The following is a 24,699-nucleotide window of genomic DNA, read 5'->3' as shown; positions in this document are numbered from 1 at the left end:
CTACTAAAATAGTTTCTGGGTCCCCTGACAACGAAAGCTTTTTATAGTTCAGCACTGCAGGCCTCATTTAAATCTATTAGCTCATATAAATGGCAATTTATTTAAACTTTGGAGAGTTTCTGTTTGCCTTGGTGGCAAAGACAATTCAGCTTTATATGTGGCTCTGCCATTTGCAAATGACCCTGGGCAAACTGCTTAACTTCTCAGAGCCTCAGTTTCTGTATCTGTAAATGGGGATGAGAGTACCTTGTTCATAGGGCTGTACACAATCCATGCAAAGTGCTTAGAACAGAGCCGGGCCCACGGGTGAAGGCTGTGAGAACTGTCTCTTGTACAATTTCAGGGGAGCTTGTCCACTGTCTAACAACAGCCCTGTATGGCTGGTAAGCCACACATGACCCTCATGCATGCATCCCCACAGTGAGGATAAAGAACAGGAAGCAGCAAGGCTCTTAGGATGGGGAGATGGAGGCACCATCCATGCCCAGTGTCTGTGGGCACAGAGGTGCCCATGGGGATGCAGAGACAGCTGGGCTGGTGGCCAGAGGCTGCCCCTCCCCTCAGGTTGGCTAACCGCTGGCATGGGGCCGATAGGGCCCCAGGCCTTCATCTGCTGAGGCCTGAGGCTGGGAATGCAAGGCCAACAGCTCTGACATTTGCGGGCTGTCTTGCACCCCCGGTCAAATCTACATACCACCCTCCACAGCGCCCGGACGTGGCTCAGAAACAGAGGGTCCTAAGAAAAGAGGCCAGGTCAAAGGCGTTCAGAGAGGTAGGGGAAGGGGGACCCGAAGCCCCGGCCCTCTGGCCTCCATTCCGTCCCCTTTATGCCCCGTCTCACTACCCTGGGCACCTGGCTCCTCCCCATGCCCCAATGTGGGGTCTCCTGTGCCCACAGCCCTAAGGCTTGGTGGGATGCCACACAAGGAAGGACTTGGAGTCTCACTTTGTTCAAACTCAGGCTGGAAACCATGAAAGCAGAGCAAACTCCAAGGGCAGGGAACCCTCAAAGCCATCTGATCCTCAAACTGCCCAGAAGTCAATGTCAATAATAATCACAGGCAGTGTCTGCTACGTGCTCTGTGTGCCAGCCACTGTGCCAAGGGCCTTTTGCAACTGAACTATGAAGTAGGAACTACTCACACCCTGCCTTACAGGTAAGGAAACTGAGGCTTACGGCTGGTGCATGACAGAGCGAGGTTTTAAATACGGAGCTGCCCTCACAAAGACTGGGCCGCTCCCTGCTTCACTCTTGGCAGCATTTCAGACACGTGCATTGTTTGCACACTTCTACCGACAGGGACCTCAGCACTTTCCATTTCTAGACAGTTTTCCCACATACTGCAAATGCACAGTGTCCATCCAGGTCATACACCCCTTCCCTGAACAGCACTCTGAACTTGCTGGTTAGTATCGCATGACCCTACCCCCGGCCACAGCTCACTGGAGCAGGGTGGACAGCTGACCCAGGCTCACCTACCAGATTCCCCCTCCAGGGATCTAGCACCTGTTGCCTGAGGGCTGGCTGCCACCGCTGTCACTATCTCTAGGGTTTCCTGGGTGTTCCTTCTGGCTACCTGTGTCACCAATCCTCACACTAAATCCTCTCTGTTGAGCTACCTAGGGTGTCTGCCTTAGCAGAATTGACAGGAGCTGTGGAACCTTGACCACTTTCCTCCTTGTGCAGAGGAGCCCAGAAAGTCAGGCTGTAGAGAGAGAGGACAATAAAAGCCAGAAAGAGGCAGAAGGCAGGGACCAGGCAGTCTTAGAGAAGACAAGAGTATAGCTGCCTTATTTAAGTTGACACTTGGCTCCGGGAATAGGGCTGCCAAAAACCCAACATTGCTTCCTGCTCTTAGCATCCAAAATCCACCCATGTCCTTACAGCTTAATTTCCCTTCTAGCTTGAGCCAACTGCAGAGAGTGATGCCTGAGCCATGACTACCGAAGACCAAAACCCCTGTTCTGAGTTGGTACCCACTGCCAAAAGTCTTGGAGCCACCTGAAGCAATGAGAACCCCTCCAGGACCCAGAGTTCTTAAAATGCTCGACGCCAACTGTCCCTGCATTTCTTCTGCAATCCATCCAAGTCTTCTCCTGGTTAAACAGACTCAGGACAGACTCCTGGAAGCACCTCGCAGTCAGACTGGATCCCCTCCTGCCTGGGTTTTCAGGGTGTGGGGTGAGTGTGGGCAGGTGTATATGTGGGTGAGGGTACAGGTATATGGACAAAGTTTAGTCTCCCCTATTTCTTTTTTTCCTGCTTTCAAGTCACAGGATTTATTTTGTTTTGTGAAATTGAAAGCTTTAAGCCATAACAAAATGAGAGAAAACTTTTTTTTTTCATTGTTAGATCAGGCCAGTTAATGGTGAGTTTCTTGGTAATATCCTTTCTCCACCCTATGGCTTCGAAGTTATCACTTGGGCTGTGACTGGTTGTTGTTCCTGCTGCTGTCTTCTGAGATAGATCTGCTGCTTACTGTTCCCACTTTGCTCCAAAATCTCTTCATTTTATTCCATTTAAGACTAATGATAGCAATTAAAATGAGCAAAGGTAAAAAAGAAATGTAGAAACTGATCAAAAGACCATTGTTTTTAGGAGCAGCACGTCGTTTTGGAAACAAGGGTACACTTTTTTCTACCGTAAGCCAAAATCCATCATTAACACTTCCTCCTGGTGATGATACTGCCGGCTCACAACCTGGAGGAGCATAACCAGGATCACGCTGACAATGGAAAAGTTCATTGCAAGCCCCATTCTCTCTGCAATTTATGTTATATCTTGTTATATTTATGTCACTAAGATTTTCGCATCCTCGGAATCTACATAACCTGTGTGGATCACACGCAGTTATAGCTTCTGCATAGGTCCCCCATTGTTTTGAACCATTTCTTGCACGTGCAGACAAACATACATGACCCTCAAGGTAAGTATATTGTATATCAAAGTCTGTCACTGGTACTGGTTCTGAATGTGTCCGGTGACAATCTTTCCACAAAGAATATCATAAAAATGACAATGGGAACCACAGTTTCCAAATTTGTCATTTAGAAAATTCACTTTTTCTGTACACAGAACACTAGCAGACTTAGAAAATTTTCCAAATAATTGTGCACACTGTCTATCCCTATCTCTGCATACTCCTTTAAAGCAATATCTAGTCTTATTACTGCAGTATTCTAAATCAGCAGCTTTCACATCAGGTACACAAAACTCAGATGTTCCATTGCAAAACAAAACAAAAAAGTCTCCCCTATTTCTTCCCCCCAACTCCGACCTTCAGCCACTGACAACTACTGGTCTGTTTTCTATGGTGATATATTTTTACCTTTTTCCAGAATGTCATGTCAATAAAACCATACAGCATGGAACCTTTTGAGTATGGCTTTTGTCATGTGACATTTGAGATTCATCCATGGGGCCAGGGACAGTGGCTCACACCTATAATCCCAACACTCTGGGAAGCCAAGGTGGGAGGACTGCTTGAGCCCAGGAGTTTGAGACCAGCCTGGGCAATATCGTGAGACCCCATCTCTAAAAATAAAAGTTAAAATTAAAAAATTAGCTGGGTGTGGTGGTGTGCACCTACAGTCCCAGCTACTCAGGAAGCTGAGGTGAAAGGATGACATGAGCCCTGGAGGTTGAGGCTGCAGTGAGCCACGATCACACTCCTGCACTCCAGCCTGGATGACAGAGCCAGACCCTGTCACTTAAAAAACAAAACAAGATTCATTCACATTGTTACATGTATCTGCAGTTGCCTTTTACTGCTGAGAATGTATACGTGACCTGTACCAATGTAACACATGACCCCATCTGTTACCCATCCTCCAAATAAGGGACAACGAGGGGGCCTCCGGTTTGGGGCCATGACAAAGCTGCTATCATCATTCATGTAGAGGTATTGGTGTGAGTGCAAATTTTCCTTTTTCTTGGCTAAACACTAAGAGTGGGATTACTGGGTCTAATGGTAAATGAACGTTTAACTTTATAAGAAACTGACAAATATTTTGTCACGTGGCCATACCATCTTGCACTGCCACTGGCAATGTGTGAAGGTTCTGATCCCAACCTCACCAACTCTCAGCATTGTGAGTTTTTCATTTATGTGGGTGGCATCGGGCTATGGTTTTCACTTGCCCTTCCCTAATGACTAATGATGTTCATTTTCTTTGGTGAGACATCTCCCAAAAGATTTTTGCTCGTTTTTTAGTTGTTCTGTGTCCCCTCTCATTAAGGAGTTTTGAGAGTTCTTCATATAGTCTGGATACAAGTGCTTTATTCGATATGTGATTTGCAAATATTTTCTCCCAATCGGTGACTTTTCATTCTCTTAACCATGTCTTTCAAAAGCAAACTTCTTACATTTTGATTCAGGGTGTAAATCAGGTAATATCTGTCCCCTGCTTGGTTTCCCATCACGATGAAAATAAAATCCAAAGTCCTTCACTGTCCTGAAAACCTTGCCATGATCTGGGCTCCACTGCCTCTGCCCCAATTCACTGTGCTTCAGCTGCACTCTGCCTTCTGTCATCCTAGCCCTGGCACCCAGTGGCCACAGGGCCTTTGCACTCATGGCTCTCTTCTACACAATCCTGCCTTCATGCCATCGGGCCTCAGCTTGCATGCCACCTCCTCAGGGAGGCCCTCCCTGACCACACTTACCAAGGAATGCCCAACTTCAACCTCTCCAGCATGCTCTAGCCCATTATCTGGTTTTATTTTTTCATGTCATTGGCTCATATTGGGAAGTGCCCATCAATCCCCTAGAATGCAGACCCCGTGGATAGTTCTTCATCTTTTCACCACTGTCTTCTCAGGTGCTAGAAACAGGGCCTGGCACATCATGGGCCCTTCACATACTTGCTTCAAACAAATGAATAGGAAAGCTAGTTCCCTCTCATGTTCCTAACCATTCTGTTGTGAATTTGCAACAGTTTGTCTAAACTCCTTTGAATTAATCTCAGTCTTTTGGGCAGAGCCCTCTGAACTTGGAATCAAAGAGGACTCACACCTCCCTTATACTGGCAACTGTGCTCCTGTTAATGCATCCTAAGAAAACATTACGTTTGGAGGGAGACATGTCAATGTTGACCGAGACCAAGCCTGCCATGGTTCAATTCTACCTCCTATACTTCTATTCCTGCAGCAGCACTTCCTGGTCCTGCAGTGAGCTCAATCCTAAGCCTAGAATCTTCTGAAGACCTCTCAGCCCATAGTCCCTTGTGCCTGCAAGTAACCGGTGCCCGGAATTTCCGTCCATAACCTCAAACTACACATGGCCACAAGAAACCAGCAAGGATAGAACTCCAGCTGGCCTTGCCTCCCACTGCCCCACCCAAACCCCCAGATCGTTCCAGGAAACAGCACATTTGCCTGTTCCACCCAACCAGGGCCTTCCAGCCCCAGCTTCTGTGTAGGGACAACGAACACTCCAATGCCTGAAAAATCCTCCTCTCAAAAATGAGAAAATTGCTATTCAAGTTACTTAATGAGAGCCATTATTTGCATAGACTTGGCATTGCAACAACACTTCCATATTTAAACGGTCTATAATTAAAATCATTAATTGCAGAAAATAGTGACTCGTTAAGGCTGTAATTTAGCGGTTTCTCAGTATTTGAGGATCTGACTTAAAGGTTAACAGGATGACCCAGGAAACCACCAGCTCACATGAACCACTCTCAGGTCAAGTGTGGCCCACAGCTCGAGATAGGTGGGATCGAAGAAAGATCCAGATTGAAAGCAGCAGCCTCCCTCCACCTCTGCGCTTATGAGCTAGGCCCCCAGCCCAGTGACACCGATGAAGCTCAAAAACGTCAGGATGGGAAACCTTCTCTGGGAATAATCTTAAGGCCATCAGAGAAGAGATCTCTTGGCATTTGGGACAATGCAGGGGAGCCAGGCAGGAGCTGAGCAAGTCCAAAGTGTAAATAAATCGTAGTTTATATGCACTCATGGGTTTAAAAGAGGCCTGACCTGTTGGGCTATAGAAAGCTTCCTCTTTCAGGGGACCCAGGACTATTTTGGTAGCTGGGCCACTCAGGTAAGGCAGGTAGGATAAGGCGGCTGCACGGACTGCATTTGGGAGAGGGTGCGCATCCAGCACTTGAGCAGGGAGGCTTCTTGGATGGCATCAACGCCTAGCTGTCGCCCCACACATCCTAAGCACAGAGACATCAGCTCAATTTGTGGATCAATGGGGAGACAGCAGTGGCATGGTCAGGGTCACTAGCTCAGTGGTGGCCTTTTGGAAGTGGAACCCCCTCTCTGGGCTGGGTCTGTATGATTGGTTTCATAACTCTATCCCACGTTGTGACAATGGGATAAAGGCCTCATGTACAATACACAAATTTATGAGCACCATAAGGATGAAAAGAAACAGGCTTTCCACCACACCAGCTGGGTGCTCCTCGGGGCCAGCCCTGAGCTCAGCCTGCCTAGCCCTGGCATGGGGCCAGCCTATGGAAACAGGACTTGACCATCTAATGGTGAATCCCCCCGGTCCCCGCACCCTCCAAGGGCCTGTTTGCATGTCCTCCAGGCAACAGCCACCACCAGCTGTGCAGACAGGCGGGCCCAGGCCTGGCAGTGTGGGTGGGCCACAGCACAGTAAGAAGAGGGCCCCCTAAAACAGGCCACAGCTGTGCCCCTCTAACCCCAGAGAGGAGGGCAAAACTGTCGCCATTCAAGTGACTCTGCACGGGGTGAGTGGCCCCAGCCTTGTAACCTGGGTGTGTGGGAGATTGCTGCGTGCAGGTGCAGCAGTGGCATGGGGATGAGGGAGGGTGCTGCTGGGTGTGGAGGGTCCCCCCTGGGGGGCCAAACTGGTGTGTGTGAGTCCTTAGGGCTCCCTTCTCCTTCCAGGCAGAGGGTGGAATTCCCTGCCTCACTCGCTTTGAGGTTGGGCACGCCCACGGGACTTACTGTAGTCAACACAATGTGAGAGAAGGTGGCGTGCATCATTTCCGAGGGGAAGCTTGAAGAGCTGGTGCAGAAGTCACCACCTCCCTCTTCTCTCTGCCTCGGTGACTACGGAAACATGGATGGGCATGGACCCTCCATGGGCCTGGGTCACTGAGTGAATATTATGAACAGAGTCTCTTCCCCATCGCTTGCTTGGATATGTCACATGGGCAACAAATAAACCTTTTGTTGAGGACACACAGACCGAGAGGAGATTTGTTATTACAGCCTAACCTACCCGTATCCTTCCCGACAGGCTCGTTCTTGGTATGTGACATTTCGGCATGTCTGTCTGTGTGTATGTGTGATCTATCTGTGGACATGAATGTGGTCGTTCTTTTGGGGGTGCAGTGTTGCGCTGCATGTGTGCGGTATTCCTCAGTGTGGATGCAGTGTTACTCTTTGTAAGTGACATCTCTGGGCATATGCACTGTGATAGGAACTGTGTGCGTGCACCTTCCCTTTGTGTGTGTGATGCTATGGTCCAGGTACAGTGAATGTGAGATTTTCCTGTGTATGTGTGTTGTATTTCTGGTGGGCATGTGATCTCTCCAGTGTTGTAAGAATTTTTTGCAAAAACCAGTGGGAGAGAAAGTAGTTTCACTTGGGCACAGATCTTGTTCCTTGGAAAAAACCAGTAACAGGTGAGAAGGGGCCCCATGGGATTCCAAGGGAGGTGGCTGCAAATGCCTGGGAAGACCGTCACAGCAGCTTCCTTTCCCAAGGTCCTCTCAGCTACCACAGGCTGGGGATGAGGATGCAAGGAAGTTGGCTGAGGCCCCTGTCCCTTGCCTGAGGGCCACATCAGTCTCAGCACCCCTGGTGACTGCCTCCAAGTTGAGGCAATCGGGCACCACTACTCTTACTTTTCTAGCTTTTATGGGCAAAGCTGGAGGCTCCAAGGCCCCAGACCCAACTCCTGTCCCCACACAGCCCCAGGACCCAGCTACAAAGACATCATGGGCTTCTAGCCACAGAACCAAAGCTCAGTCAAATATCATTTTACAATAGAGGTAGGGAAATGGAATCCCCACGAGCAGATAGGACTTGCCACGAAACACCTCAAATGTAAGCTTCTGACTCCTGCTCAGGGCTTAGTCGGTGGTAGTTGGTTCTTTTGAGAACGCTGGGCCAGCAGAGGCCAGGGGGCTGACACTCCATGCCTGCCAGCCAGGAGGTCAGCCCCTGATTGCAGACCTGCCAGCATAAGACCCCACCAGCTTGCCTTAACCCTGAGACCCTCGGTGTTGACGGGGGAACAGAGGACCATCAGGCAGCGTGGTGCAGTGGATGTGGGCACCCACCTGCAGCTCAGTCTGGAAGAAGAACTTCTGAGGGCACTGCGAGCAGTCGTAGATCTTGTCCTCCTGCCCATGCACGGCAAAGATGTGCTGCTGCAACTTGTTGGCCTGGACGAAGACTAGACACAGACACGGCCGTCAGGGCCAAGCTCAGGACACCAGCCCAGCCTCCTGTGGCAGCTGCTCCCACAACACTCACAGGCAGGGATCACTGTGGCATAGGTACAGTCAGCCAAACAGTGGGCTACTGGGAGCATTCTTAGCACATACTAGAGGAGGCTCAAGTTAGATAAGCTGAGCTCCGGTACTTAGTGGCTGTGCAACCCTGGGTAAGTCACTTAACCTCTCTGGGCTCCATTTCCTCACTCAAAAAATGAAGATTATAGTATGTCCCTGGCTGGGTGGCTGGGAAGATCAAATGGGATATTGATAAAGTGCTTAAAAGATGGCCTGTCACAGACAAATAAGTGCTGTCCTCCTCATCCCCATCATCAACAGCCAGACACCTACAGGGGTGAGCTTCTTGAACCCTTCCCAGGCCTGCAGGACAGGTGCTATTATCCCCATTTTATACAAGAGAAAACTAAGGTGCCAGGAATGTTAAATGGCTTATCCAAGGTCCCACCGCTAGCAAGTGGCAGAGCCTAGACTTGAATTAAATAAGCTCAGCACAGGGCCTTGTACAAGAAGTTGCTCAACCAATACAAATTCCTATTTTTATTGTTGTCAGCATCCTTGGGCCCCCACACAGAGGCCTCCATGTCCTGGGTTGGCAGACGGGCAGCTGGGGCCCCTCAGTGCCAGCCTCAGAGTGTGACAGTGACAGATGGGTGGGGGCTCCTGAAATGAGGGGAAGACGGCATCAGGGTGCTCAGGGGGCTCTAGGGAGCCCCAGGGGTGTGTGTTTGGGGGATTTGCCCCAGAGTGGACACCCTGGGCCTGGCATGGAGCAGGTCTAGCCCCAGCTTCCTGGTGGCAGGAGTCCCGAGGTGGCCCCGGCCCTGGGCGCACCCAGGAGGCGGCCCAGAGCAGCTGTGTGTCTGGGAGGTGAGCACTTCAGAGATACCCTCCTGCCAGGCGTCCTCCCCAGGGTGGGCTTCCTGCCGTGGCAGACAGCAGATGTCGGGGGAGGCAGGGAAGGCCAGGCTCTCCCACGCACACCGGCTGCCATCTGGGCAGCAGGAGGGGGCCGGCAGAGCCCCTGAGACTTGCCTCAGGCTGGGACAGCCATTCGCCTGGGCTGGCAGCCAGTCTGGGGGCTGGGGACTTGGCCGGCAGAGCTGCCCTTGAACCCTACATCCTGGAGCATGGATGGGAGCTAGGTAGGCCAGGGAAGAGGAGGGACCAGGAGTATGTGAAGCTGGGAGCCCCAGAAGTACTGAATAGAGCTCAAGGCTCGGGGAGACAAACACAGAGCCCGGGAGGGGAAAACTGCAGCAGAGGGTTGAGGCTGGGTTGGACAAAGGGCTTCCAGCTGCTGTGTGCAGAGGGCGAGGAGAGGGTGCCAACCAGCCTGCTGATGAGGAGAGGCCAGAGAGCACTGAAGGAGGGCGTGTGTCAGCTCTGAACTGAGGGACGTAAGGCAAAGGGCCTGTTAATCCCTCAGGGTACCCCCATGGAGTCCTGGTCTATAACAGGCCTGCCAAGGAAAGAGGAAGAGCACACACTGGGATCCCGCAATGACGGGGCAGGGCTCCTGCGTTCATCTCTCTCCCCCAAGGGGCACAAGCTGGGTACCTTACCTGTGAAACACACGGGGCATTTGAAGGTGCCGCCCATGCCCTCGAAGCTGTGTTCAATGAGGTGACAGAGGAGCTTGGCCGGGGAGTCGAACATCTGGTTGCACAGCTTACACTCGTGGTTGATGCCTTCCTCTGCAAGGAAAACCCATGACCAGTCAGTGAAAAGCATGCCATGTCCCCCAGACAGGTACTCACAAGGCCTCCCATAGATCCCAGCGCTATCCCCTGTCCAATCCCCAGCACCGGGGCTGCTGAGGGGACCGCAGACACCAAGACTCATCCTGGCTCCACATGGCCTCACCCCTAGAGGCTTACAGACCCCAGAGGACCGGCTCCAAATATGTGGCCCTTGGAGGTGCCATTTGCTGTGATTTCTCCTGCTGATCAAGCAGCCAGGTGTGCAGGCCATGGTCAACAGCTTCAGTCCCAAGACTGGGTCACTGTGCAGAGGCACCCAGGATGAGGTACGGGATGGAGAAGGTGGTCCAACCAGGATTTTAAAAAATCCAATCAAATATTTATTGAGCATATACTATGTGCCAGGAACTTTGCTCTAAGGATTCTTTAGGCAACTAAACAAATCATGTCTCTGCCCCTACTCTGGCGGTGGGGTAGACAGATGATAAACAAAATCATCAGCACATAATGCAGTGTCAGGTGATGTGAACACGTGGCAAGAGCACTCTAGGAGAGGGGTGGGGGCAGGGCCCTGAGGTGGGTCCATGCCATGCTGGACAGGCTTGAAGCCCAGCATGGGAACAGAGTGCCTGAGCTCGGAGGGCCAAGAGTGAGGTCAGAGAGGCCACAGGGATGCACAAGAAGAGCCTTGTCAGCCCCTGGAGGACTTTGGAATTTTACTTCGAGACTGACGGGGAGCATGGAAGATACTGCATCAAACGTTCTTTTTATTTGCTTTTCTTTTAAACAAATGGTCTATTTGGTGGATGATGGACAACAGGCAAACTCGCCATCCTGCTTCAGACCAGAACACAGCTCCTCCATCTCCCACCTGGGAGCCGCTGAGACCCCAAACCTTCACCCAAAGGCGCCGGGGGACACACAGTGCCTGAGCACCAGCCTTGCCGGTGTCGAGGAGGCTCAGAGCTCTGGTGCCCTCGCTCACAATCAAGCAGCGCCAGGTTCGAATTCTGGCTCCTCATTCCCACACAGCATGCTGTGGGCACCAGCTCATGTGCAGTAAGATGGGGACAACCTGTCCTCCCTGCCTCCCGGGCTGCAGGAGGACAGAGGGGCCCAGGGGTCAGTGGTGGGGATGGGGAATCCCCTGGTTTGAGCCTCACATCACCTGGGGTTGGAATCCGGCCCTCCCCTTACTGGGTGATCTTAGGCAAGTCACACAACCTCTCTGTACCTCAGTTTCATCTGTCTGAAACACTCCATAACAGCTTTTCTGTTATAGCTGCTATGAGAATTAAATGAGCTAATACACGCACAGGGGTCTAGAACGGACCTTGGCACACAGCAAGTGCTCAATAAGTGTTTACTGCCAGGCATGTCAGTGTTGGTGAGAGTATTATCTGGGACAGCCAAGGACACAGGTTCCCCTTTGGGCTTCCCCAGGGAACCAGCCTCACTGAAGGCGCCAGGTGCTCTGATTTGCCCTTAAAGGCAAGAATTAGGTAGCAGAGGGGTTCTGCTGGTGGCAAGACATGAACACAGATGGGCTGAGGCTCCTGGCGAGTCCCTGGGTCCCTAGGCCCTGGCAGAGGCTGGCAGAGACAGCAGGCATTCCCCCCGGCCCAGCCATCCCCCGCACCCCCGGGCACCCCACCACAGAGACGCACACACACACGTGCACACACAGGTGGGCCTGCCCCACATAGCCCACTGGCTGGAATCTACCGGGTGTTTGTCCTGCCCCTGGAGCCCAGGCAACTAGGCCACATACACCCGACAGAGACTTAAACAGATCTTCCATTTATACTAGCAGAAAAGGAATTCATTGACAAGTTTTGGGACACAGGGCAGGCTCAGCACTCTCGCCCCGCAGGCCCCACGCACGTCCTCCACCTCCCTTGGGGAGATGTTCATCATAATTAGAGATGGCCTCCAGTGTGGGGGGCTGCCTCAAAAGACCCCCCAGTGCATCCCCTGCCCCCTGCACAAATAACATTGCCCAGTACCTGGCACAGGGTGTAAGATCAAGGAAAGAAAGAGACTCCATCCTTATATGTGACCTTATTAGAATGAGGACACCCCTTGGACATTAAGGAGGGAGGGGGTATGTGAAGTTGACAACTGTGCAGAGTTTTCTGTAAGAATAGTTTATAACATATTTCAATCTCAGAAATAACCCAGCTTACTTGGAAAACTGCATTTCTGGGAAGAAGAAATGGGTTCGGAGAATTAGACCATTTACTCAAGTAACACAGCCAGATGGGGGTGGTGCAGAAGAGGATACAAAACCTTTCCTATATGCATGTACCCCCGCCATCGTACACCACCTCCAGGCAGCCTGCCCTGACTTGTACCCCTCATTGTATACCACCTCCAGGCAGTCTGCCCTATTCCAGTTCATGAGCGTGCACACACACACACACACACACACACAGACTACTCCCTCACTGGGCACAACGACCCTTGATTCCTGTAACCATGTGAGTTTTTCTGGGCTCGCCTGCAGGAGGGGCTTGGGAATACTCACAGAGGAGAGACGTCCCCAGGCTGGGCCCTCTCTCCCTGCCCAGCTAGGGGCTCTGGGGGCTGAGATGGCAAACAGGATTTACTGCTCTCTGCCGAGCGGGGGCCTTTAACCACTTGGCTGTGAATGGCGACGTGCCCATCTGATACACAAACACCGAGAGGACAAAGAAGCCTCCTGCAACTTACAAATCAGAGAAATCATGTCTGACAGTCACTTTCCTTTCTCCGAGTGCTGAGCAATTCATCAGCTGGTCCCCCCTGATTCATAGCCGCAGCTACACCCAGCGCCCACGTTCATAAATATGTGCACAGTCAGGCAGCCCTGGAGCTGCAAGCCGTCCGGGGCCCAAATGGCTACCATTTAAGCAGATCACAGCCCCAAACCAGTATCAAAGTAAGGTTCCAGGCTAATTAGATCAAGAGCCCAACAGACCACTGTGTGTCTCGGGACCCTTTCCTCTCTCTCCCCCAAGTGTTTTAAGAGAGTCAAACCTGGGGAAAGAGGGGAGGAGAAATAAAACAAGCAAAAAGTGAAAATGAAGGGAGGGGATAGAATAAAGCCTGAGGGGTTCCCGCAGAGCTGGGACTCGCTCCCACTCAAGGCAAGACCTTTTGATTTGCAAATCTTTCTGAAGACGAGGCCTTCTCCCCACTGGAGGGGTTCGAGGTACTCCCTTGGGTGTCCATTACGTGTATCTCTGCCTATGAAACCATCCAGGAAAACAGGGGGAGGGCCGGGGAGGTGGAGAGGGCGGGGAGGGGCTGCCCTAGTTAGTGTGACAAACACTCCTTTGCATGCTGGTGACCCAATGTGAGCCAGCCCATGGATATTGATAGAATTTGCTAGCACCATCACTCTCACCCCGCAGGCGCTGACAACCTCTCGTTCCACCCCAAGATGCAGGGTCCGCCGACAGTGGCACCCTCCGAGAATCACTTTCCTGAATTATATAAGATCGCACAGTGCTCAGCCGACACCTTGGAGCAGAATGACAAAGCTGTCTGGGAGCCTGCAGGCCCCTCCGCCCCGGCATGGGGACTGGAGGATTTTGTGAGTTAAGACGCACGATCGCTTCCCTTCCTTTTCTGTGCCTTTTTTTTTTTTTTTAATAGCACATGACAGGCATCCATAAGAGAGACCCACACAACTCAAGTGAATTATGCAGCCCCGCTCATTTGTAAAGTGAAATGCAGATTTCACCTGCTGAAATTCAGATCTTGCCTCCTGTTCCCCATAAGTCGAGGCTGGCACAAGGAAATCTATTGATTTATTATGATTAAAAAAATAAAAATAAATAAAAACCCAAACTGCCAAACAAACAACCCACCAAGCACGAAAATCCCAAAGTCCCTGTCTCTCCTTTCTCCCTCCTCTGTTCAGGAATAATAAGTGTTAATTTTACACTTCATTTCTCAAAAAAAATAATAGGATGTGCTTTTGCTTAAAACCAAGTCAGCCTGCTGGAACCTTTCAGGCTGAAACTGTGTCAGCCCAAAAGAGGAGCAGAGGGCTTTGTGGAAGAGCATCGTGCCGAGATGATAGCTCCCTGTAATGTCCCTGGTACCGACTTTTGTCTCCAAAAGCATTTGATCCCTGGCAGACACATACTTATTTCCATACGGGTCTTGGGGGAAGCCGGGAGGAGAGAGAGCTGATTATCAGAATCCTGAAGGTGAAGCTCAGGTGGGCCCCACTGATGTCAAAGGCAGGCCTGGGCACACATTCGGAGGCCATAATTTGCTGCCTGGGAGGCAGGAGCGGCAGGCTGCAGCGGGGTGTGGACGGGGCATTGTTCTCGGGCTCTGGTGCACTGAGCGTGACCTGCTCCAGCCACAACGGATAGTCCCTGCCTACCCCCTCTCTTAGCAGGAACCCCCCTTGGGAAAGCTGACCCCAGAGTGGCATCATTAATGCACACACCTGTCTAGGAGAGGACCAATGACTTCTGCCTGGTGTTGACAAGGGGCATGACTAGCCACCTATATCCAGGACGTGGCAATGAAGGACACAAAAGCTAGAGCCGGGAACACTTGGGTTTGAGCCCCACTTCCGCCACTCACCCACTGTGTAGACTGGAGTAAGTTACTTTGCCTCTCTGAGCTTCTGCTTCTGCCACTAGAAAACAGGCAGAGTCATTACAGGGCTTTTGTATGGCAGCCAAGCAGTCTTCTTCGGCCACAGGACATCTGCTCTTGCTGAGACCCCAGACCATCCCACACGCCTTCCTTCACTTCACTCAGGGGTCTGCCTAAAGGACACCTCCTCAGGGAGGCCTTACTCAAGACCCACATCTAACACAGCACACACCCCCTCCTTTCCAGCACCTGGCCCACCTTTAATTCCTGGATAGCGCTTACTACCACCCGGTATATTACAGGGTTCATTGTTTAATTCATTCTCATTCCCTCCCTCCCTCCCTCCCTCTGGCACACAGACAGAGTAACATAAACTCCATGAGGGCTGCTTTGCCCTGCCCTATGTCACCAGTGCCTAGAACAGGATCTGGCACCCAGGAGACGCTTGATGAGCAGGAAATGAGTGATTTATGTAAAGCACTTAGCACAGAGTTTGGGGTAGGGTGGGAGTGCTGGTAAATGCCATCACTATGCACCTATGGTCACCCCTAATCTCACAGGACTCGGCTTGTAAAACCTCAACTCCAGTAACGCTTTCTGGAACCCCATAGAACAACAGCCTGCTCCAAGACTGCGGGCGTGGAGAGCTCCCTCAGCTGACAGAAGAGGAAGGGATGCTTAGAGAGGCAGGGCCCCTAACAGGGATGTGGCAGGGCAGAGCGGGACAGCAGCAGCCCTGCTGTTCACCCCCAGCAGCCCTCTTTGGCTTTAGAAAATTCAAGAAACAGCCACAAGACTTAAAACCTGGGACCCAGCAAGCCACCCCTGCTCCCTGATCACCCAAAAAATCCGGGTCAGAAGGAAGACAGAGCCGCCTTCCCCATCTCCATGTTTGATCCTGGGGGGTCCCCTCACCAGCACAAGCGCCGGTTGGCAGCAGGGCTGGGGCTTTCCCTGAGGAAGGGGAGGAGGTAGCCCTGCATGTGACAGCGTGGGACAGTCCAGGCTGTGCCTCCTCTCTCCAAGAGTGTGTCTGGAGGTGGAAGCAAGGCAGGGAATACACGGGCTGCTTGGCCGAGCTGAGGCCCCTCCACTACCAGCCCCAGAAATAAACGCCCCAGACTGACATTCTACAGCACCAGGGACTCAGCCTGCGGCCCGCGCGCCTAGTATCAGGTCAAGTCCTGAGGTCCTGGGGCCCAGACACACACACTGTAAATGGGCGCGGCACATGGTCCTTGGAGAGAGGAAGCATGGGAGCAGAGGCCCCAGCACTCATCCAGGCAAATCTTGCCAGGAGGCAAGAGGGTGAGGTGAGGGTGACCCCAGGAGAGGACTCCTCTGACACCATCCCAATAGATAACCACAAATAGCGCAGAACAGGAGCTAGGAACCTGAGCTGTGGGAGACTCTGTCCTTTGTCTCCTGTAAAAACAAAGACCCCCGGGCAGAAAGAGGAGGGCAGGTGATAATATCTGGGCAGCCAGATTGGGCCGTTTATCTATTGATCTGTCATTAAATGCCATGAGGAAATTAACCAGGCCAGGCTGAAGGGAAGGGGAGAGTGACATTTAGGCTGGGAGTCAACCAGGGTCATGGGAGAACTCAGGGTCTGAGGAGTGTCCCTTGTCAAAGGCTGGGCAAGAGCTGGGAGCAGGTGAGTGGTGATGGGGGATGACCATAGGAGCCCCAACACCCCCAGCCCTGGCAGCCCACGGGAACCCACTTCCCTGCCAAGCAGCCCTGGCAGCACCTGGGAGCTTGAGAGAAATGCAGAGTCTCAGGCCTGCCCCAGAGCTGCAGCATTTTAAAGGTGCCCCCGTGTCTGGGGCGTCCATTAACGCTTGAGAACCACTGAGCGCGATACAAGGGGCTTAGGGACGCTGATCTTGTTGGAATCCTGCTGTCCCGAAGCTGGGTTTGGGAGCTGTCCCACTGCTTTGACCAATATTCTATGTGGAAGGATCTCTTAAAAGGCAGGAAGTTTTCTAGTCACTTTTTGTCCACATTTTGCAAAAGACTGAAAAATCGTCAGCAATGAAAAATATTTCCTGTGGTTACTCCTGGGATGGAAATGATGCGAGTATCTTTGAAGAGGCTGCTGGAGACTCTGAGGGTGGGTGGCTAACACTCCCCCAAACCATCCCCGCATCACGACTGTCCCCGACCCCCAGTGCCAGGGGCTCTCCACCCTTCGGTGTCCTCATTACTCAAGACCACTCAGCCATGGCTTGAAGGCACAGCCCACCACGCTGCTCCCATTTTGGGCTCACATTTTCCTAATTAATGCTGGAGGATGGGCTGTGCCCTTCCTCCTCCCCCTGGGGGCACCTTCCCAGGCCGTTCTGCCCAGAAGGGACCCATCGTATGGTCCCCCGTGTTTCACAAAGGCTTCTAAATGAGCTCTGGCAGCCTGAACCGGGCCCCACGGGGGACCCAGAGCCTCTTCAAAACAGAGCCCTGACAATTAGGCAGTCTGAGTTTTGAAAGGCTTGGGATTGATGGTGTGGACAGTAAAAACATCACCTGGGGAGCTGGGTGTAGTCCTCCGAGGGTTGCCTGAGGTCAGTTGCCATGGCAACGGAGAATGAGCTCAACCTTGTAACTGACCCTTATCTTTTTTTGATCTGTGGGCCACTTGGGGCCAGGGCTTGAAATCAACTGGAAAATAATCCGGTCACATATCAGAAAGAAAACTATTTATACTTATTTACCCAGGTACCCACCAACGTCCCCCTTCGACAATGCTGTCGACGCCGCAATAAACCGACATCGCATGTGCAAAGGAACACTACCCGACGGCCGATGGCAGGAGAAAGGGAGAGACCGAATGCCCCATCTGGGTAGAATGTCAATTCCACCCATGGGCACGTGGGTGTGGGTGGGAAGGGTTACCCCCACCCTGCAGCCTCGCTGCTGACCACAGCAGACTGAACTCTCCTGCCTCCCAGCATCTGGTCCAGGCCCACCAAGGGACGGCCTCTGCGATCTGCCCTCTTGCTTGCTATGCAGGCATGTGGTTTCAGCCTGGCTTGATCGCTAGGTTGCCTTCCTTGATTCCAGCATCTGACAAGTCTCCCCTCTGCCAGAGGCTGGACAGAGAGGCCAGGTGGAAGTTCATCACTTTCTACACCTGGGAGTCGCAATGGGATTTGGGGAAGGAAGGCTAAGAGAGGAGGAGGACAGAGGCCTTCCTTCCTGGTCCCACACCCAAGGAAGGGCTGGCTGGCTCAACCACCCCAACATTCACCCCAGGGTTTCCATGGCAAGATCGGCCATCTGGCCACACTGCTCTCCTAAGTTATAAGTACTTTGCTCGCTCTCTCCTTCTCTGAAACGCAAATCAGAAGACTCCAGATGGTTCCATTGACCAACTGCTCCCAAGAGCCATGTCAGATAGATCTTAGCTAGGGGTCAGTTAAGCTTGAGAATGATTCCAGGTAAACTCCCTGTGAGATTTCCCATCACAGCAAACAGGACAGCTCAGCGGACAGCCCCCCACTCGCCCTTGTTTCATCAAGACTAGATCCTTCAGGGAGTGGGGAAAAACATGGCTGAGAACCAGGCTACGTGGAGGAGAATCCTGGCTCTGCTGCAGATGCCCAGGGTGACACCGGGCCAAGCGCTTCCCTCTGTGTCTCAGTCTCTGACTGTGAAATGGGGAGAAGGTTGTCCACCTCATAGGGCTGTTATGAGAGTATATGAGAGCCAAGTAAAGAATATGAATCATGACCCCCGGCACAGTGGCTTACACCTGTAATTCCAGGACTTTGGGAGGCTGAAGCAGAAAGATTGCTTGAGCCCAGGAGCTCGAGACCAGCCTGGACAACACAGCAAGACCCCATCTCTACAAAAAAGTAAAAAATTAGCCAGGCATGGTGGTGGGTGGTACACTGAGGCAGGAAGATGTCTTCAGCCCAGGACTTTGAGGTTACATTGAGCTATGAACCACTGCACCCCAGCCAGCCTGGGTGACGGAGGGAGACTGTCTCTTAACAAAAGCACAAAAAATTTTTAAAATTAAAAAAAAAATTAAAGAATACTGATCATAATGCTACCACCACAACTACTATTACTGCTATTGTTACTTCTTTTTTTGTTTGTTTGTTTTTGAGACTGAGTTTCACTCTTGTTGCCCAGCTGGAGTGCCATGACACGTTCTCAGCTCACTGCAACCTCCAACTCCTGGCCTCAAGAGATTCTCCTGCCTCAGCCTCCCGAGTAGGTGGGACTACAGGCGCACACCACCACACATAGCTAATTTTGTATTTTTAGTAGAGACGGGGTTTCACCATGTTGGTCAGGCTGGTCTCGAACTCCTGACCTCAGGTGATCTGCCTGCCTTGGCCTCCCAAAGTGCTGGGATTACAGGACTGAGCCACCACGCCTAGCCTGCCATTGTCACTTCTGATATGACTCTACCTGAAACTCCGTGCCCAGGCCTGGTGACATGGCACATACAAGCCCGCTGTGGGGGCCATCAAGGCAATGGAACCCTGCTCCTCTTTCAGGGCATATGGCCAGCCATGCCCATGCCCCCACCCCAGTAAATGTTTAAAGACCCTTTTAGCACCTGGGACATCATGTGTTCTCTCATGGCACGTCCTATGCTACTTCCATCTTCAAAATGCTTCTGTGTCAGCTTTCTTCGTCTCCATCCTCCTCTACCTCCACACCACTCCCATATTTTCGATGGCAAAACTCGTGTCCAGATTTTAAGCCCTTTTGTTCCCTTGTAGTTCGCTGCAGCTTCCTACTTCGGGCCATATGAGTTGACTTTGCCCCCCCTCTGATGCTCCTGGGCCAAGTTTCCTATTTCTTTATGGTTCTTCTTGCTTCTCTCTCTTGAAATTCCCTGAGATTTTCATGAAGGTCAGAGCAGGGCCTGACTGAGTCAGGGGCGTGATCAGCTGCATGCACCCCCCAACCCCTTGGCCCTTGGCCAGCCCTTCCCCATAGATGGGCCCATGCAGAAATCTCCCTAACCTGAAAGGCCTCAGCGCCCAAAAACCGCAGACAGAGGGGCCCAGCCTGGATGGGATTACCAGTGGTGGCTCCTTTCAGCTCTGAGAGCTGATTCCACACTGCCAGGGAGCTAGCACTGAGGTGCAAGCGGCCCCGGGTGGTTAAGGAGAACATCACCATCACAGAGGGTCCTGCTTGCTAACTTCCTATGATGCTGGCGGACATATCCACCTCCCGGCTCTCTGAGCGATCAGCAATTGCTCAGAGTCACATCACTAGCAGACACATCCAAATCCCAGTTCTCTGAGCGATAAGCAATCATGACGGGTGGTCTTTGGCAAAAGAAAAGACAAAGATCAGGTCCCGGACATAACACCAAGAGATAGGAGGTAACTATCTCAGCTTCTTAATAGAAAGAGAATGGATGTCTGAGTGATGAAATAAACCACACACAAGAGAACAAGCAGGACTTCACTGAGAACCGAGAAAAGAGAACTCTTGGAGTTCTATACAACTCAGAACTTCTCTGCTTGCACACTTTCAGAAGGCATTCCACAACCCTCCTCACACATATCCCCTTTTACCTGTAAAGAACTGAAGACTGATCACCTCAGAAAATGAAGATTCCACTACATCCCTGGGGATCCACTAGGTAAAAACAAGTAGCTTATTCTTTCTTAATACATCAAACACCTACTGATGTATATCACTGATCTTCAGATTAAAGTTTTCAACCAGACGATTGCCTAAAAATCCATCATGTTAATAATCCTCAGATGAATGGCCTCTAATAATATACAATTAACATGACAGGCAGGTTGCAAAACCCTTATTGTCACTGACCCTGCCAGGGACACATGAATTACCCCTGCTTCTACTACAAGGGTTTTCTTTACTGCCGACATCATTTTTTGTCCCCACCAAGATCATTTTTTAAAATGAGCAACAGCAATGTGTCAAAAAGCCTGACAGTTACCAACGGGCACACACAAACACAACACACACCTGCAGAATGCAAGAAAGCAACATTTTTCAAAAGTTCCCCATCTAGGTAAATACAGACAGAACTTCTCCTGCAGTTACTAGTACTGAAAGCAAAAAACCCCCAGAGTTCAGCTTGGAAACTGGAATTCACCACTTTCTCAAAGTCCACCTTGACCCGGTTCACTGGACACCACCCTCCAGCTGAAAAAATTAACAATGAGACTAGAAAATAATGACTGACTTCTATTGAAAAGCTTTAAAAAGTAGATCCACACTGTCAGTCTAGTAGTTACTGGCCACCTGTGGCTCTTTAGTTTCTGGGTGGTTTTTTTTTTTTCTTTAGGTTTTTGGTTTTTCGTTTTTTTTTTGAGACAGCATCTCACTCTGTTTATCCAGCCTGGAGTGCCATAGTATGATCACAGCTTAGTGCAGCCTCAAACTCCTGGGCTCAAGAGATCTTGCTGCCTCAGACTCCTGAGCAGCTGGGACTGCCAGAGGGCACCACCACACCTGGCTAGATTTTTAGTAGAGATAGGATCTTGCTATCTTGCCCAGGCTGGTCTCACACTCCTGGCCTCAAATCCCAAAGTGCTGGGATTACAGGTGTGAGCCACTGTGCCCAGCCTGTGGCTATTTAAATTTAAATTAAAGTTGAATATATTTAAACATTCAGTTCCTCAGTTGCAATAGCTAATGTGGCCAGTGGCTACCACTCTGGGTAATACAGAATATTTCCATCATTTTAGAAACTTCATTTGGAAAGCATTGTGTTAGAATACAGGCAAGGTGAGGGCAGGGGCTCTCCCTGTCTTATTCAACACTGTAATCCCAGAGCCTGCCACAGCGTTGGGCACATAACAAGTGATTAACAAATACTTATTGAACTGTGGAATGTGAGTGTCAAATATTGTGAAGAACACCTCAGCCCTTTTGCTGTTAGCACTTGCTTGCAATTGCAATTGCCCTGCCTGAGAAACCACTTAGATGTGAACTTCTCTAACGTTCAACATAAACCTACACCCTGATAATTATGTGGGCACTTTGCCCAAGGTGGGTAAGAATATGATGAACACAGGAACACTGCAGAGTCATGAAGTTTCTCTGAAGGATGTAACCCAAATACCATAACTTTGAACCAACAGGTCATATGGTGGATCAATAGCACCTAACCAGTCAAGAAGCCCACAGGCCACTGCACAACTGAGTTGCCTTTTAAGCCAGCTGAGCCCTGTGGTTCATCGAGGAAATAAATGCTTGGATTTCTGATGCTGAGCTAAGTGGTCTGTGCGATTTCTCAGCTCTGCTTCTGCAGGCTATGTCTCAGAGAGCCGGGTTTTTGCTGTGACCCAAGTAAAATGAAAATTGAAGCTAAATTGGAAATTCAAACGCAACATGGAATAAATGAATACATTCAAATCAATGATACTCCCTTCAAGTAGTCACATGATTCCGACGCTAATACCAGTATTGGGTCTACTCTAGGGGAGCGGATCTTTCTTCAGTTCGGCTGAAAAGTCACCCAAAATAGCGAGGCTTACGGTCACAGTGCACAGGGCCCTCTAAAGGTCTTTTCTGAGGTCACATCTTCCTCTTGAGTCTACTCACCTCTCCCCTTCCTTCATTCGCTCCCCTAACAAAATACCACCTTCTTGAGGCCAAGCCCAGTGCTCAGCCTTTCTCTCTTCAACAGACACAGGATTGAGACCAAATGAGGCCGATGGGATGCCCCAAGCTCACATTAGCTTGTTGATGTGTTCAGCTCCCAGAGCTGAGCCCTCCCAGACCATTTTCTCAGATGGTTTGGGCCCAGCACACAGGGACCAGATGGGGGGGGTCTGCCACCTCTGGGCAGCTTAGACCCCATTGCCAGCTCCCAGAGCCCAGCCAGCCCTCCTGCCTGCCCTTGGCTGTGCCTCCCACCTGCCAAGCAGGTGCCTGCAGCCCAAGGTCTGGGCTGATCCCATCCAGCAGCCACTCCTGACCCACAGAGGCAGAGCTTACTGACAGCTCCTGACAGCCCCCACCAGGAGAGGCAGGGACAGGCAGAGGGGGACTGGGCAGGTAAAGAATGGTCTCATTGCTGAGCGGCAGGGGAGTAGGGGTGGAGGCCGCCTCCACGAAGCCTCCAACTCTCCAGTGCGGTGCAGCGAGCAGAACAGCTGCCATTAGCTTTGATGAGATGTGAGCAGTGCCAGACCCATGCACCATAGCAGGAAAACGCCCCACCGTACGGCTCTGGCTGGCATCTTGCCTTTTTCCTACTTGGAAAAGACATCTTCATAGACACCTTCATCAAAAAGCACATGCGACAGACACCTGGCAATTCACCCTTTGCTCTCCGCCCCTGGCCCCACCTCATCATGACTGCTCCAGCCTCTCCCCCTGCCACATTCAGACACACCGCCGATAATCCTCCCCAGGCTCCACAGCCATCATTTCCCTCTCCTGCTCAAGAACCTGCAGTGGCTCCCTTTTTCCCAGTGCAAAGCTGCGCTCTTCTGCCAGACAGCCCTGGCCCCGCCTACATAACACCCCTACTTTTGGCTGCACCCAGCTTCCTCCTGGCCCAAGGGCTGCACTCACAGGGCCTCACTCATTCCTAAGGGTTAGGGCTAGGGTTAGGTTATGGATTCTGTACCCTTATTCAAGTAGCTCTCGATGCCTTGCCTCTGTCCTCCAGGCCACAATTTTCCAAAAAGGAGTTTTAGTTGCACCCAAGTTATTCATAGCTATGTGAAATAAAAAGATATCTTTCAAAACATTCCTTTCTCTTTGCTTAAGCTAACTTGACTTTCTGTCACTTCCAACCAAAACAATCCTGGCTAATACATTATCTGAGGATGAAAAAGCAATTCTTTCACTTTTCTGGTATTTCTTACAGAGCCAGACAAACACGAGGTGCTCAATAAATGCTAATAGTTTGCTGTGCACATGTGTGTCCATCTCTTGATCATGTCCCGTGGGAAGACAGGTGTCATCCCTATAGACCATGCCCTTCAGTGGCAGCAGGACACTGGTCCCTCACACTGTCCCCGATGGATAGAGTCCTGCCTCAATTATACCCCCCACGGCTCTGGACATCAGTCCTGGAGCATTCAGGTCCCGGTCTCAATACCATCCCAAATGCAGGAGCCCAGACATGTGGCTCTGGGTCCACAGATGCCACTCTCCATGTCTGGGAGCAAGGCTTGCTCTGTGGGGGTGACGCAGTGGGGCTGCATCTTCCCGGGAACCCCATACCACCTCAGCCACCATGCCATTCTCAGGGCTGGACATACCCCCTCATTTGCTCATCGGCTGCATTCAGCTATTGCTTTCTGGTGGCACAGCACATGAACAGAAGTGCAGCCTCGGAGTCGGATTGCACAGGTTCAAATCCCCCACCACCATCCACTAGCAGTGAGATCCGGACCAATGTTCCCCGCCATGTCAAATGAGAATGATCGTAGTGCCTACATCATAACCGTTGGGAGGTGAACAGGCTTAATAGCTTGAGTTATTAATTTCACTGTCATGGTTATTATTGACCCTGAGGCAGGCACTGTGCAAGGCGGTGGGTGTGGGGGGTGTGAGTATAACAGAGACCAGTGAGACACTGTCACACCCAGCTTGCTTAGGAGGAGTCTGGGAGGCCTGGTCAAGGGACATACTTTGTGTGAACACACAGTCACCCAGAAATCCTAAAAAAAAACGAAACCAAGTCCTTTGGGACCCCCGAGTGGGGAAGCAGAGCTCGAGGTGAAATGCCATGGGCATCTGGGCTGGCAGGAGTTGGAGGGCCCAGCACCTCAGCCCCGCCTGTGGCAGAGCTGTCTGTCCTGCCTCTGTCATGCCACAGGACAGCCTCAGTGACCCAGGGCCCAGGATGCAGGAGCCACTCTAAGAGGGCAGGCAGAAGGGCAGAGGGCCAGTGTGAGGGGCCAATGTTCTGGTGCCATTGAAGGGCTTGGTCTAGAGGGGTGATACCTACCTTCCTACTGGACATGACCAAGAGGCAGAC

General features: G+C 51.4%; 1 protein-coding gene across 4 annotated transcripts in view; it reads right to left on the bottom strand.

The window, feature by feature from the left end:
• ZNF423 (zinc finger protein 423) overlaps positions 1 to 24,699 on the bottom strand; it is a 369,635-nt gene that overhangs the window by 27,511 nt on the left and 317,425 nt on the right. For all 4 annotated transcript variants that reach the window (XM_030797375.1, XM_030797365.1, XM_030797370.1 and 1 more), the window contains 2 exons: positions 10,011 to 10,142; positions 8,272 to 8,387 (listed from right to left, as the gene is read on the bottom strand). In XM_030797375.1, coding sequence (XP_030653235.1) covers positions 8,272 to 8,387; positions 10,011 to 10,142 — 248 coding nt within the window. The remainder of the gene's footprint in view (positions 1 to 8,271; positions 8,388 to 10,010; positions 10,143 to 24,699) is intronic.

This window comes from Nomascus leucogenys, chromosome 2, assembly GCF_006542625.1.
Source record: "Nomascus leucogenys isolate Asia chromosome 2, Asia_NLE_v1, whole genome shotgun sequence".
In the NCBI taxonomy this organism is placed as follows: domain Eukaryota; kingdom Metazoa; phylum Chordata; class Mammalia; order Primates; family Hylobatidae; genus Nomascus; species Nomascus leucogenys.
This window is presented reverse-complemented; position numbering and strand designations above follow the sequence as displayed.